Raw genomic sequence first — 13,693 nt, forward strand, 5'->3', positions numbered from 1 at the left:
GTTATGAATTGAATTGTTTTCACTATTATTTATTTACCATTAAATTTTATGTCCAAAATAAATAATCATATTTTTACATAGCAAGGGAATATTATATTGTCAGCTAAATTTACACTATATTAATATATACCTCTGAAACTAATCATAAAATAAACTATGTTGTATATTATCAATTCATACATGTGCCTATGTTATATTACCATCCATAATTATCCTAGATATATAACATATATCTTGTAGACTACTATAATGTGTTTTAATAAACGATTAACACGCATACATATATATATGTTTTTTTAAAATTAAAAAAAAAAAAACATGGTTTTCACGTGGATGGAATTAAGACAAAAGCAACAAGCCAAGCCAAGCCAACAAGTACTAGTTGTTTCTTAGTAGAGCATTACATAACCATCAAAGTCGACAAAATGAAATTAAACCCACTCTAAAATACCATCGTCCATAGTAAAAGCTGCTAAGTACCACAGATAGATAGATACATAGATATATAGATAGAGAGATATAGATAGATAGATAGATAGCGAAGGCAGCAGTAGCCTAAAATCAAACGAAAGACCAGTTGACGAACATGAAGCAGAAGCAATGGGCATTGTCGTCGTCGTTGGTAACTTTCCACGCCACTGCTCTCTCATAGGACACCGGCCTGCTCATACTCGACAAGCAGATGCCGCCTGGAAGTGATGCAAAACCCTGCCGGAAAAAATAATAATAAAAAAAAAAAACCCATAACCTCAGAAAGAGTATATTTACCTTACGGTGAATGTATAACGACATGTCGATGTTTGCTAACCTGGTGCATTATCTGAGGAAACTCGGAGCACAGGTTCTTCCTTCCATGATCGTCGAATATCTTTTCCAGAGATATGTCCTGAAGTGCCACCAAGGTAGTCTCGAGCATGTCGAGCCCAGCTTGGTTTGCAAATGTGAAAACCGGGACAGCCTGTGCAAACGACGATGAATTATATAGATTAAACCTAATATGAGTAATTTTGTAGCCGTAATTTCGAGGTATTGGTTATTTACCTTAACAGAACAGCACATAATGGCGTCGGAGTGATGCCAGAGAGCTTTGAGGATGGCTTCACTACCTTCCCCGCTCGATTTAAGAAGCTCCACTCCCATGTAGTTCCTGTTGGGATAAAGAATATTTACTTTAGTGACGGAAAATTAATTGATTACGGTTTTTCTGGGTAGAGTGAAAGAAAGTACCGATAGCTCTGGCAAATCCAGCGGGCGAGGGTATGAGCTTCGGGAGTTCTGAGTGGAGACCCGGCGTGAGGGCCGAGATGAGACGGGGAGAGGGCTAATGCGACCCTTTGAACTGATGATATGATACTGCGCACATATTGGCGAGCCATTGTTGCGACGGTATCTTGCATGTGGCTTTCGAATGCAAACTGAAAAGCAATTGTCATGACAGATCTTGTAGAGCCGTTGGAAGCAGTGATGTCGTTCGATTGCTTGTTTCCGGCTGTCCCGCTTTCCAGAGCTGATGCAAGATCTAAGGTGCGATTCGGACTGGAAGCTTCCTATATAACATCAACCATTTAAAAGAAAAAGCGCTGCAAAAATCGATAAGTATGAATTGATGCAGAAACACTCACCTTGCCAGAATCGAGAGGAATGATGCGGAAACCCGAGGGCAGGAGAGGAGCATCGTCAGCAAAAGATGCATCAATGGGAGCAAATACGAGTTCGGCGCATGTGCCGACTGCATTTTCATCTATTCCGCTGCATAGCTGCCGAATTCCAAGAAACAAAGTGTTTAGGTTTAACTTAAGTTTAATTCAGTTGGGAAACTTTTAAGTACGTGTATGAGCTAAGTTTTGGGAACAATATTTACAGACCTGCAAGAGGAACACATCACGTGGCATCATTGCATCTTCGGGAGAAGGTCCGACGCCTTCTAGCTTAATCACCTCAAGAAGCTGAGTGCCATCAAGAAACACAAGAATATTCACAATAAAGTCATTTGCAGCAAAAATCCAGTATTGTTGTAATCTATTGGACATTTAGATAATAAGAGAGGTTGATAAAAATTTAATGAGAAGCAATTTGATTTGCTTGCCTCTTCGTGCTCGATAGTCTGAGCCAATGGAAGGATAACCTGACCCCCGAAATTACCAACTCGGGTCCCTAACAGAGTACAAGGACCTATTTTAACAGCAGCGGCTGAGTAAGCATCGATGTTGTTGTCAGCCCATTCCGACCTGTGCTCCCGCAGAAAGCGAAGAAGTATCGCTGGAGGCACATTCTGAATCCAAGGATAATTACATAAGGATTGTCTAAGTTGAGTTTATATAAGAACGCCAAAACCAACCAAATATTGATTATCCAAAAGAGCAAATTACTAATACAGCAAGAAGGTATGAAGTTAAAGGTAATATCTAAGGCGAAATCATTGAATGCAGTAGCAATGGAAATCAAGTGGCCATTAGGATAAAACTCACATCAGACGTTTATCTTGGCTTAAAAAGTATTACGTCAACAATAGATGAAACATAGCTAGCATTAGCATTGCAACTCAGAAGTATAGAATGTGTAAGAGCAACCCAAATCCAAATTAAGTGATGGGAGTTAACCTAATCTTGCACAAGCTTAGTGAAGGAAATCTTCTTCGGCAGATAGAGCAGATTACAGCTAAAACCTAGCCAAGGCCCATTTGTTGGATCATAAAGTAGTAGAGCAAATTATGTTATTAATCATCATCGTGCAATTTAATCTTTAGCAATATAATGCAACTAATCAAATATTTGACACAGTTGTAATTGTCTATAATGAAAGAGAATTTTACAGAGGGCATATTTTTCTTTCGTTTACTGCCTTCAAGAACTTTTTCACTTCATTATGCTTTGGAAGAAGGTTCACTCATAATAATAAAGCAACAAAAACAATGATCCTGTAGAGAACACTAACCTGTAAAAGCATGGATGCTTTGGCACACAGCACAGCATTGCAGATTGAGGAATATCCATTGGCAAACGAGATATTCAACCCCATCAATTTCTCTGGATTGGAATTTACGAGCACAGTGACATCATCCATGCCGTCATTGCCTATTAACGACCACCCTTCATCGCCAAATCCATTAAGAGCCTCATTGAATCCCCTGAAAATTTGATATAATCGTCAGGCACCTCAAGTCAGCACATTCACAATTAAGAGAAGATGAAGCAGGTTCAAGAATGAGGAGCATAGCAGCAATACCTGCTCAGACGATGGCTAAGTGCTCGAAGAGCTGCTGGCCTTCTGCCCCAATTGCTTACATTAGACTGTGAGACATCATGAGCTATTTGCCTAAGCTGACGAAGAGCCTGCAAGTGCGGCGACAAAGGTTAGAAGATAAGAAATTAATCCAAACGGTGATTAAACATTAGCCTATATGTCATCTCAGCAGTTTGCAGTAGCATATATTTCGTACCGCCATGGTAATCTTTTGCGCAAGCACTGACGAAGATTCATAAAGTGGGCGAAGGACCTCTGGAACACTCCATGCCTGATGAAACAGGATTGTATAAATAAATAAATGTAATAATTACTCTAAAACACACAATCATGTATCTCAATCATTATATAGTATAATATTTTCTATACATATGGTTTGTTCTTTATTGGTTTCATTCCCATGTTTACGCAACTCAATATATTCCTTTTACCTTAAAATCATTGCATTCAATCCTTATTTCCATACAAAACATCAACAAAAACACGAAAGTAGGCAACCATGATAGAGATCAAATGTCAAATGCAAAAGAAATGCATTATCTCACACAATCAAATGCACTCCTAAAACAGCAATTAGTACCTCCAAATTCATGTGGTCTACAATGTGGATAATCGATCCTCCTCCCTCACAAGGTCGTATTAAGTAACCGCTAGGCAATACTTCTGCCCTCACAAAGTTCTGAACAGGTGGCATGCTGGGGCCATTTTGAGTATTGCTAAGTGACCTTTCACAAACCTGAAATTTATATTAGACGATCATCATATAGGTGCTGGTAAATATATCTTCAAAACAATCCAAGAAAGACGATTACGTGACATTAAAATAACTTGACTTGCATACCACTAAGCTTCCATCATCCATGACTGAAGTATAGCGTAGCAACCAAAAGTCACGACCCGGCGCCAATGTTGTTGGCGCATATAACTAAAATTACAAATCAATAGCCTCATTAGTACAACCAAATGGCGAGCAGAAGTTTGAGCATACTATTCATGATGTATAGCAATATATACCACCTGCATATATAAAAGTTCAATGGTTCCACCATTGGCAGTAGGCAGCACATTAAGAACATCCACAGTACGGCAGTCGCGAAACCATGACGGCCGATCCTTGAGGATTTCTGCAACCTGAAGCACACACCCATCAATCAATTTTTCATTTGAACTGAAACTCCGCATACCTCAGGAGAAAAAAGGAGAAGACTTACCCTGGTTGGCTCAAGACCAACCAGACCACAAGCTCTCGCTGCCACGCCAGTGCAACCATGAGAAATAGCTATGATTCCAATGGAATCCGGACCAGGCTACACCAAATCAATTTACAAAAACACGATATTCGATTAGAATTTTCGAAAAGTAAATTCATTGTCAATCTCATGAAAATCTGTATCCTCCAAGTCCCAATACAGTCCCCTCACTAAATCATTTTTTAACCGATGCTCTTAGTGCCATAAATTTAACCATAGAAAATAAAGTGCCCTTAAGTGCTAATGATTATAGGTAACATGAGTCTTGTTATCTTTCTCAGCTTTTCATAGATAGGGCAAAATTAAAATAATGCACGCTCTTTATGCGTGCGCACATGCAAGGTGGAACACGCCTGCTATTTAACATACCAATATTTAAAAGACTTATCCGTGCAACGATAAAAATAACAATATATAGTTACAAATTCAAGGCTTTTGCACCTTCATTCCAGGCATTTGGACCCACTCAACAGCAGTTCCAGTGGCCTTCGAAAGAAACTCTGTTAAAGTTTCTTCTGCAATGGACAAAAGCCTGGGAGGAAAACAAAAGTAGAAGATAACTCCATTAGCCACTCAAAAACACACAGCAGGCAATTGAGTCACAGCATTATTGGACATATATAATATGACTCTTTCTTTACTTCCATCAAGAAAATGACGGAACAACCATAGTCCCACCACCACATACCCTGCAGGACTTGCATCCCTTGGTGGATGCTGAGAACCCGAGCGGTGATGTTGACCGCTTGTCACCACTGATTCACAGCTTGTGTCTTTTGTAGCAAGTGCGTTCTGTAAAGGAATGAATATATACATCAAAAAATGTTAGCTTTCTTGTGACCCCATTCCGAATCACCAACCAATGTGCAAACTTAATAGATAAACAAACAAAATTAGATTGACGATATATAAAATGTGGAAAAGAGAAGCTACGAGAACTCACACTCGGTGTATGTTGGCGAAAGTAGCTGTTTTCATACACCAGTTGTGATACTTGTTTCTGCAGCCGATCATTCTCCTCCATCAAGAGCTTATTCATGGCTGTCAGCTTCCTGTTCACACCCTGAAGCCTTGAGGCCTCTTTCCTTTGCTTCTCCCTGCATCTGTTTACACCCAAAAAATCAAATTTTGAAATAGAAACAACTCAACCAAATATGAACAAAAACACACACTTTCAAGCACAAAACCATACAAAATGGATAAATCAAAACATAGGCCAGCAAAAACACAAATCTTTGTGGAATGAGAAATCACCTCCTGTTCTGGAACCAGACTTTGATTTGCTTCGGCTCGATGTTAGATAAAATGGGGCACTCTCGAATGAGCTGCTGACGGCGCATGGAGCTGGGCTTAGGACACTCGTGATACAACCTTTCAAGAGCCTCCACCTGCTCAGGCGTATACCGGACGTATTTCCCATTGTCCATGCCCCCTGCGGCGGCGGCGGCGGCAGCCGCCGCCGCAGCAGCCCTATTAGCATCCTTGCAAGACATTGCCATCACTCACAAATCTAAACCGATCCAAGAAACTCGACGGCTCTTAAAGCCCAGCCCGAATCTTTCCAATCCACAGAAGATCAACCACAAGTGCAGCAACTAACAGGAATCCATCTCTTTTAACAAAAGACTGAAACTCCAAACCTCAAGCATAAACACACAGTTTCCTTTGGGAATGTTTCTGACTGAGCAACAGATGGGCAGTATTTTTAATCTCTCACGGAAAGCAAGAAACAGTGAAGTGTCACGGACAACAGATTGCTGAAATTGAACGGTAACAACACTCTGCACCAAGCACAAGGAAAAGAATAAAAAGGATTGAGTAGACAGCCACAGTCCCCCCCAAAATCACACCCTCCCAAAACGAAACCCTAATTTTCAGATAATCCTTGCCATCCACCAAGCATGCCTCCAATCCCACAGATTATCCTTCATACTTCCCCAATTTAGCAATTCACCACAAGTAGACAGCGAAGAAGGAAGAAAGGGGAAAAAGAAATCGGTTTAACCGAAGATCGAAACTCCGAGCTTCAACCTCCGAACCACAACGGAACAACAGAACCACGCGCAGCACTCCATGATCGTTTCCTCGAACCTTCTAGCTCGAACTCGTCTAAAATATCAAAGCACTGCAGCTCCGATTCACCCCACATTCCACACAAACATCCATTTCACAAATGCGAAAAACTGGATCTGGCTCAAATCAATGACATGAAAACCGAAAAGGGGTTGTTGGCAAAGAAAAATCGAGAGAGGGAGAGAGAGAAAGAGGAGTGAGTGCCTGGTGGAGCCTCTTCACTGTTTCGGATTGGTTTTATGCTCCGGATTGCTTTTCCCTCAGCTTTGCCTTTGCCACTGTATTTTCTGCTTTTTTGCAATACTTTTCCCTCTGTACGCACGTATATCCGTCTCTCTCTCCCCCTCTCTCTCTCTCTAAACATATATATATATATCTGTCTCTATTCTCCTCTCTGATACGGAAAGCAACAGTGGTAGATTCGGAATCCGCGATGACCGAATTCTCCTCGCGGCAGACATCATCACAACACAGCAGCTACAGGCCTCAAATCTGAAAATCTCAATGATGGCAGGAGAGTAAATTGGGGGAAGGGAGAAGGCGAGGGAGGTAAATGGAGAGAGAGCAGAAAGAATCGATAAAGGGTATGGCAGAGGATTCGCGTGGGGCATCGAGGACGCCATGATTACGCCTTGCATGCGCTTCCTCGGTCAACCACTCCTCTTCTCTTCTCTGCTCATCTCATGTATTCTTTCTTGTTCTTTCACAGAATTGTTTTTTTTTTTTTTTTTTTAATTAATTAATTTGTTTATACGTATGTCATTAATTTATTATTTTTCTTTTTAATGTCATGAATATTAAATTAGAACCAAAAGCGTGAAAGAAAAAATAATTTAATTTAATTAAAAAGCTGTACAGTGATATGATTAGCTGGAATTTAGAATCAGAAGGGTGAAAATTTATTTTATTTCATTAAAAAGCTCTACAGTGTTATGAGTAGCTGGAATATGGATATTGGAAGTGCAGATAAATATTAAGGAAAACTTGATTTTTTTTATTTTTTTTTATCATACTTATATAAAAAATACATATATTACTATATTTAAATTTAATTTTTAAAAATAAAATATAATGCAAAATTAAAGAACTATTTGAGTCATGAGAAATTTAATCTTGGAATAACTAATCCTTGAAAATTTATATAAAATTATGTTGATATTTATTTTTTTGTTGTTTATTAAATTTATATACAGTTTATTTATAGTAACCAATTTAACACATAATAATTAAATTCCTATTATTTTTCTATTAACCTCATCAAGTATTTAATATATTTCATATAATACTCATATTCTATTTCATTTATATATTAATTCATAATTAATATATTAATTTTTAGTTTCTGTACCTAAACAAAATTACATAAATTTTTAGGCAGAGGAAATACTATTGACTTATAGTATATTTGAGTTTGTTTTCTCATATCCTTGTATTAATATATAATTATAGTATATTGACGCTTTAGATTTTTTTTTTTTTTTTTTCGAAAAATTGAAAAAATATTCAGAGAGCATCAATTTTTAGTACACGTAGAATTGTGCTCTTAAAATAAAAATTATGTACTATCTGTTCTTTTTCTAAAATTGATGCTATAGAAAAATATGTTTAACAAAAACTCTTTAAAAACTATCCAATAATAATAATAAAAACTCGAGACCTAGTTAGACCTAATATCATGTCGGATGCTAAAGATATCATTATTCATAGATCCGTAAACGGGAGTCCCAATACGCCTCCTCAGGTGCAAGTAGAGGTATGCGAAACTTGCACATGCATATGCGCACAAGACTTAACCTAGGCTCTGATGTCATGTCGAGACGGGAATCCGAGGTTCCAAGTTAAAACCAATTGGTTGTAAGTGGAGTAGCCCTTCACCCTTACAAGGCAGTGGAATCCCAACATCATATCCAATAATCAACACTCCCCCGATATGATAATCTCGAAAATTCATACAGAATTAATATTCAATGCGAACACCATGACTCCGAAAAAATTTTAAATTGAAGTCTTAATATTTTATTTTATTTTTAATGAAAAAACCTATTACCCCTACTATTTGAATGTATTTAAATATATTTCAATCGAATTTAATAATTTACAAATTAGTAATAATAAATAAATTACATTAAAAAATTTATATATTCCCTATGTCTTATGTAATATGGGTTTATTACTTGCAGAAATTTAAGTAAAATATAATTAATAAATAATTTAAAATATATTTAGTAAAAATAATTATAAATTAAGATAACTATATAATATAATTAAAATAAAAAATTATAAAATATAAAATATAAAATGTGATTAAAATATATAATAATATTTTCAATAAATAAAAAAGGATCAATTTAGTTTGTACTTTTGTTTGTGTTGTCTTTTATGTTTATAGTTTGTATTTATGTGGCAATTTAATATAATATCATATATAAAATATATTTTCAATGATATGAATTTACTTAATAATACAAAAAATAAAAAATAAAAATCCTAAAAGACAATAGCCAAATAATTTTAATTTAAGTGGACTGTGCTGGACTTTATGTGAACACATTGGCACCTAACAAAAAATAATGCCCATAATAATAATTAAAATAATAATAATAATAATAATAATAATGTGTTGTCTGCTGTGTGTTGTCCAACCACTCACTGATTGTCAATCATTTCATGGTAAAGTCGTGTTTCTGAAGCACCACCCGCTTTTACTTTCCCCAGCCGCATTAAATTCAACAGCGATTTTACCACTATCATATTAAAAACGCAATCCTCCCCTCCATTATTACCTTCGATTCACACATGATTATATACTTAATTTTATTTTTTATTATTTAGTTATTTTATGACGTGGCGTCGTACTCGTTAATTTTAGAATGTATATTTGGTTTGTGTATGTTCGGATTTGGATTTTGAGCTGAGATTTGAATAGTAAAAATTTTGAATTTGAATAGTTACATGATTTGATATAAATAGGGGTTGATGTGATGTTTTGAATATAAAATTGATTTTTAGTACTTCCTCCGTCCCAAACATGGTGAAACATTTGGTTTTGGCACGGGTTTTTAGGTGGGTAGTATTAAGTAGGATAATTTAGAAATTAGGTGATGTGATGGAGAGAGAAATATATATTTTATTTTTTTATTTGGACGATGTGAGGGGATAAAGTGTAGAGTAGAGATTAAATATAATTAATTATTTCTTATTTTGGAAATGTTGCAGGGTGTTTGGGACGTACCAAAAAGAAAATGTTGCAGGGTATTTGGGACGGATGGAGTATAATATAAAAAATAAAAAATAAGTGTTTGATTTAATGTTTTAGGGAGAAAAAATGGGATGAATATTGGATTTAAAATTCAATCCCCAAACAAACACACAATTGGTAAATTTTTAAATTGAACGTAGTAATTTGTATATTAATCTCTCCTGTGTGTCTCATTTATTTTTTGTCATTAAAAATATTCTTATATTTGTATAATATTCTGCACAAATGTTATATAGTATTAGAAGGCACTATTAGAAATATATTTGTCATTTTCGCTTAAATTTTAATTACGTTTTCATATAATAATTAATACTCTCTCCGTCCAGCTATAAAGTATACATATTTCTATTTTGGAACATCCAATTACAAAGTAAACATTTCATTAAATACTTTACTTTTTTCCACAAATACCCTTACTTTACATCGTATCATTACTTATACACCAAAAAGCAAAGGCAAAAATGTCATTACACTACTTCTAACTATATACTCCCTCCGTCCAAGCTAAAAGTATACAATTACTTTTGGCGCGGAGATTAAAGAATAATAGTATTTTAATTATATTGGATAGGTAAAAATAGTAAAATGACATTTTTGCCCTTACTTTTTTGGTATAAAAGTAATGATGTGATGTAATGTAGGGGTATTTGTGGGAAAAATTAGGTATTTAATAAAATGGTTACTTTGTAATTGAACGTCCCAATATATATAAATTATAAAATATTAGAAAATCTTTTTAAAATTTAAAATAATACTTATAAAATTTAGATTTAATAGTATTATTAATTAATATGCTATACTTACCACTGCCACAATATTTATTACTGCGAGGACTTCACCAATACACATTAGTATTTTCTTTTCTAATGAAAAATTAACATGGCCATATATATTTTTCTATTTATTTAAAAGTTTTTTTTTAAGTTATTAATTTATAAATTTTTGCATTTAGTTAAAATAATAACATTTTAAAAATTTTTAAAATAAATTACAATGCAACAATTTTTTTTAACCATAAAATGGATGGGCCCATTTGTAAAATTAATTTGGGCCAAATATTGGGCTGTTTAGATGGGTTGGACCATCATTAGGCCCAAAATATAAAATTATCATTTGATTAAAAGTAAATTGCATAATACTTCGATCCTATTTATTTTTTGCGCGTTGATAATTGAATATTAATTATTATATAAAAAAAATTAAATTGAAAAATTACAAGAATATTTTCATTAGTGTCTTGTAATACTAATTGAAGGACATTTGTAAAAAAAATTATACAAATAAAGATATTTTAATGTTAAGTACAATGACGTAAAATGTAAAAGTGATCCTCAGAGGCGAACGGAGGGAATATAATTTTTTTTTTTAGTATTTTAATTGTGATGTTTTATAAAAAGAATATTCCCTCCGTCCAGTTAGAAAATACATATATTTTTATTTTGGAACGTTCAATTACAAAGTAAACATTTCATTAAATACCTCACTTTCTTCACAAATACCCTTACTTTACCTCACATCATTACTTTTACACAAAAAAGAAAAGGGCAATAATATAATTACACTACTTTTAACTATCCAAAATAAATATTTTCTTTGTATTGAATAGTAAAAGACCAATAAAAATATTTATAAAACAAATTTTTTTTCAATATATATTTTTAAATTTGTTTGTAATTAAATATATATTACATTATAATTCAATTATCAACCAAATAATTTCAACCACGAATCGAACTAAAAAACCAAAGAGACCCTCGATTCTCAACCAATCCATATATATTTTTTTATTTATTGTTACATATGTATTTTTATTTATACTAAATAAAAAAATAAAATAAAATGCATTAAATTAGGGTGAGCAATATATAATATACATTTATAAAAATGGTGATGTAGATGGATCACCAAAATCTCATGCATATTTTCAAGTGATAAATCATAATCAATACACACACGAGAATTTCCAACCTAACATTAATTAATTAATTACTTTCTTTCTTTCCACCAAAGTCAATATTTCATTTATATATATTGGACTTTTAATTTTAATAAAATTTCGAGTTTTAAACAAATTTAAGCCGGCGTTGGATAATCCAATTGATTTATTATAATTTAAATAAATTGATTAGATTATTTATGTCAATAATTTGAATATACTTTTTTGTAAGTCTACCTGAAATAACTTTAGAGGTAACGTGATTGTCTAAAAAAAATTTCAATTTTGATTAAAAAATTTGTTTTTAGAAATTTGGATTTAAGTTTGAAGTTCCACAATACTAGTAAAATTTTAATTGAAATAATCTTTAATTAATAAAACTAAACATTTTCTTAAAAAATCAACTTTAGTTTTTTTACATAATATGTGGGTTTGTTTGGGAGTTTGGATTTTGAGTTGGGATTTAAACAGTAAAAATTTTGAATTTAAATAGTTGTATGATGTGATATAAATAGGTGTTGATGTGATATTTTGAATGTAAAATTGATTTTTAGTATAATATAACAAATGAAAAATAGGTGTTTGATTTGATGTTTTTGGAGGGAAAAAATTGGGATGAACAGGAGAAATCTAATCCAATCCCCCCAAACAAACACACCCAAAGGGATTAAACATTAGAACAAGAACAATTTCGTTGATAATCATTAAAACAAGAACAATTTTAATGAATTAAAACTAAATTTTCTCATCCACCTAATTTAGTGTTGTCTGTCACACGTAATTTGTTTGTTCTCATATAAATAAAAAAGAAAAAAAAAAAGAAACTAGACTTCAAGTAATCATACCATAAAAATTTCAGATCTTCGTATTATAAAAATATATCATTAATTTATATATCAGCAAAACGAGAGTCCAACCGACGACTAGATAAAACTTTAAACCTATAACATGAATACACGTGAATTTCCACCTGCACATATAACATATTATATATATACATATACATATTTATATATATGATTCTTCTTCTTCTTCTTCTTCGAAGCATAATCAAAATCATAATTGATCATGGCACTGGCAGCTCCAAACGTCTGCTGCGCCATTGAAATGGAGCCCAGGACCTTAAGTCAAGGCCAGCTTACCCATGCCAGGGTATCATATATTTATATATATATCTTCTCTTTCTGTATATATATATAAGAAGATTTTAGGGTTTTCCATTAATAATTTCAGATCCGTATTACGATGACGTAATTAAACAGGAAATTGCAGAAGACATAGTTCAGAAAACCGACCTTCACGAAGCCTCCGCCGTATTTATTCAGGAATTTAAGCCGCCGGCGGAGATGGCGGCGGCGGTGGTTTCCGACGGCGGAGCTCCGGCTGATCATCCACCGCCAGACGAGGTGCTCGCTATCAATAATCATGGGCGTTGCCAGTGTTCGGTGGAGGATGCAGCCTCCCCGCAGGAATCGCCATGTCCGCCGCCTGCTTCTGCTGCCGCCGGCGGCGGCGGCGGCGGAGGATCGGTTAAACAGCCGCTTTCTGCTCCCTTTTGATTTATCAGTAATGTACTTCCGGACTGTTATTTTCATTTCATAGTGCCAAAAATTGAAGCTTTAATTTAGGGTTTTTGTTTTTTATTTTACCCTTGCAAATTGCAATAGATTAAAAATTGCAATTTTTATCATGCACAGGGTAAATTATATCATATACCTAACATCTATCTTTTTTTTTTTTTTTTTTTTTTTAAATAAATAAAATTAATTACTATTTTATAAAATTTTATGTGCTAGCATGAAATCCATAGAATACTCGGTTTGTGAAATGGTTAATAAATGTATTGTATAAGCAACATAAAAATTAATATATATTTTTTTAGAAAATTGTGTTTTTATTTATTATAAATTAAAATAACTGAGAAGATATAAT

At 33.9% G+C, this 13,693-nt stretch overlaps 2 protein-coding genes across 2 annotated transcripts; one reads left to right on the forward strand and one right to left on the reverse strand.

The window, feature by feature from the left end:
* Window positions 1–319: 319 nt before the first annotated feature.
* LOC127243387 (homeobox-leucine zipper protein ATHB-15-like) lies at window positions 320–7,122 on the reverse strand. Its single transcript, XM_051263375.1, has 18 exons — window positions 5,748–7,122; window positions 5,437–5,596; window positions 5,182–5,285; window positions 4,935–5,025; window positions 4,455–4,550; window positions 4,261–4,374; window positions 4,085–4,168; window positions 3,824–3,979; window positions 3,440–3,514; window positions 3,226–3,332; window positions 2,935–3,127; window positions 2,087–2,272; window positions 1,866–1,946; window positions 1,623–1,757; window positions 1,228–1,547; window positions 1,042–1,147; window positions 809–958; window positions 320–708 (listed from the first exon to the last, which is right to left on the reverse strand). Exons 1-18 carry the CDS (start codon window positions 5,990–5,992, stop codon window positions 562–564), a joined length of 2,550 nt encoding a protein of 849 aa, XP_051119332.1. The 5' UTR covers window positions 5,993–7,122; the 3' UTR covers window positions 320–561.
* A 5,565-nt stretch (window positions 7,123–12,687) lies between these two features.
* LOC127243508 (uncharacterized) lies at window positions 12,688–13,388 on the forward strand. The gene is made up of 2 exons (XM_051263566.1): window positions 12,688–12,913; window positions 13,024–13,388. The coding sequence occupies exons 1-2, from the start codon at window positions 12,830–12,832 to the stop codon at window positions 13,318–13,320; spliced, it is 381 nt and encodes a 126-aa protein (XP_051119523.1). The 5' UTR covers window positions 12,688–12,829; the 3' UTR covers window positions 13,321–13,388.
* Window positions 13,389–13,693: the final 305 nt, after the last annotated feature.

The sequence above is a fragment of the Andrographis paniculata genome, unplaced genomic scaffold (genome assembly GCF_009805555.1).
Source record: "Andrographis paniculata isolate CXL003 unplaced genomic scaffold, ASM980555v1 Contig95END, whole genome shotgun sequence".
In the NCBI taxonomy this organism is placed as follows: Eukaryota; Viridiplantae; Streptophyta; class Magnoliopsida; order Lamiales; family Acanthaceae; genus Andrographis; species Andrographis paniculata.

What these genes read in the sequence shown, in the direction of transcription:
- LOC127243387 (XM_051263375.1), bottom strand. Translation starts at nt 5,992, where the DNA reads ATGGCAATGTCTTGCAAGGATGCTAATAGGGCTGCTGCGGCGGCGGCT. An exon ending in TTCGCCAACATACACCGAGT is followed by an intron (nt 5,286 to 5,436) that starts GTGAGTTCTCGT and finishes ATTCCTTTACAG; the next exon opens with AACGCACTTGCTACAAAAGA. An exon ending in TTGGTCTTGAGCCAACCAGG is followed by an intron (nt 4,375 to 4,454) that starts GTAAGTCTTCTC and finishes TGTGTGCTTCAG; the next exon opens with GTTGCAGAAATCCTCAAGGA.
- LOC127243508 (XM_051263566.1), top strand. Translation starts at nt 12,830, where the DNA reads ATGGCACTGGCAGCTCCAAACGTCTGCTGCGCCATTGAAATGGAGCCC. An exon ending in GCCAGCTTACCCATGCCAGG is followed by an intron (nt 12,914 to 13,023) that starts GTATCATATATT and finishes GTAATTAAACAG; the next exon opens with GAAATTGCAGAAGACATAGT.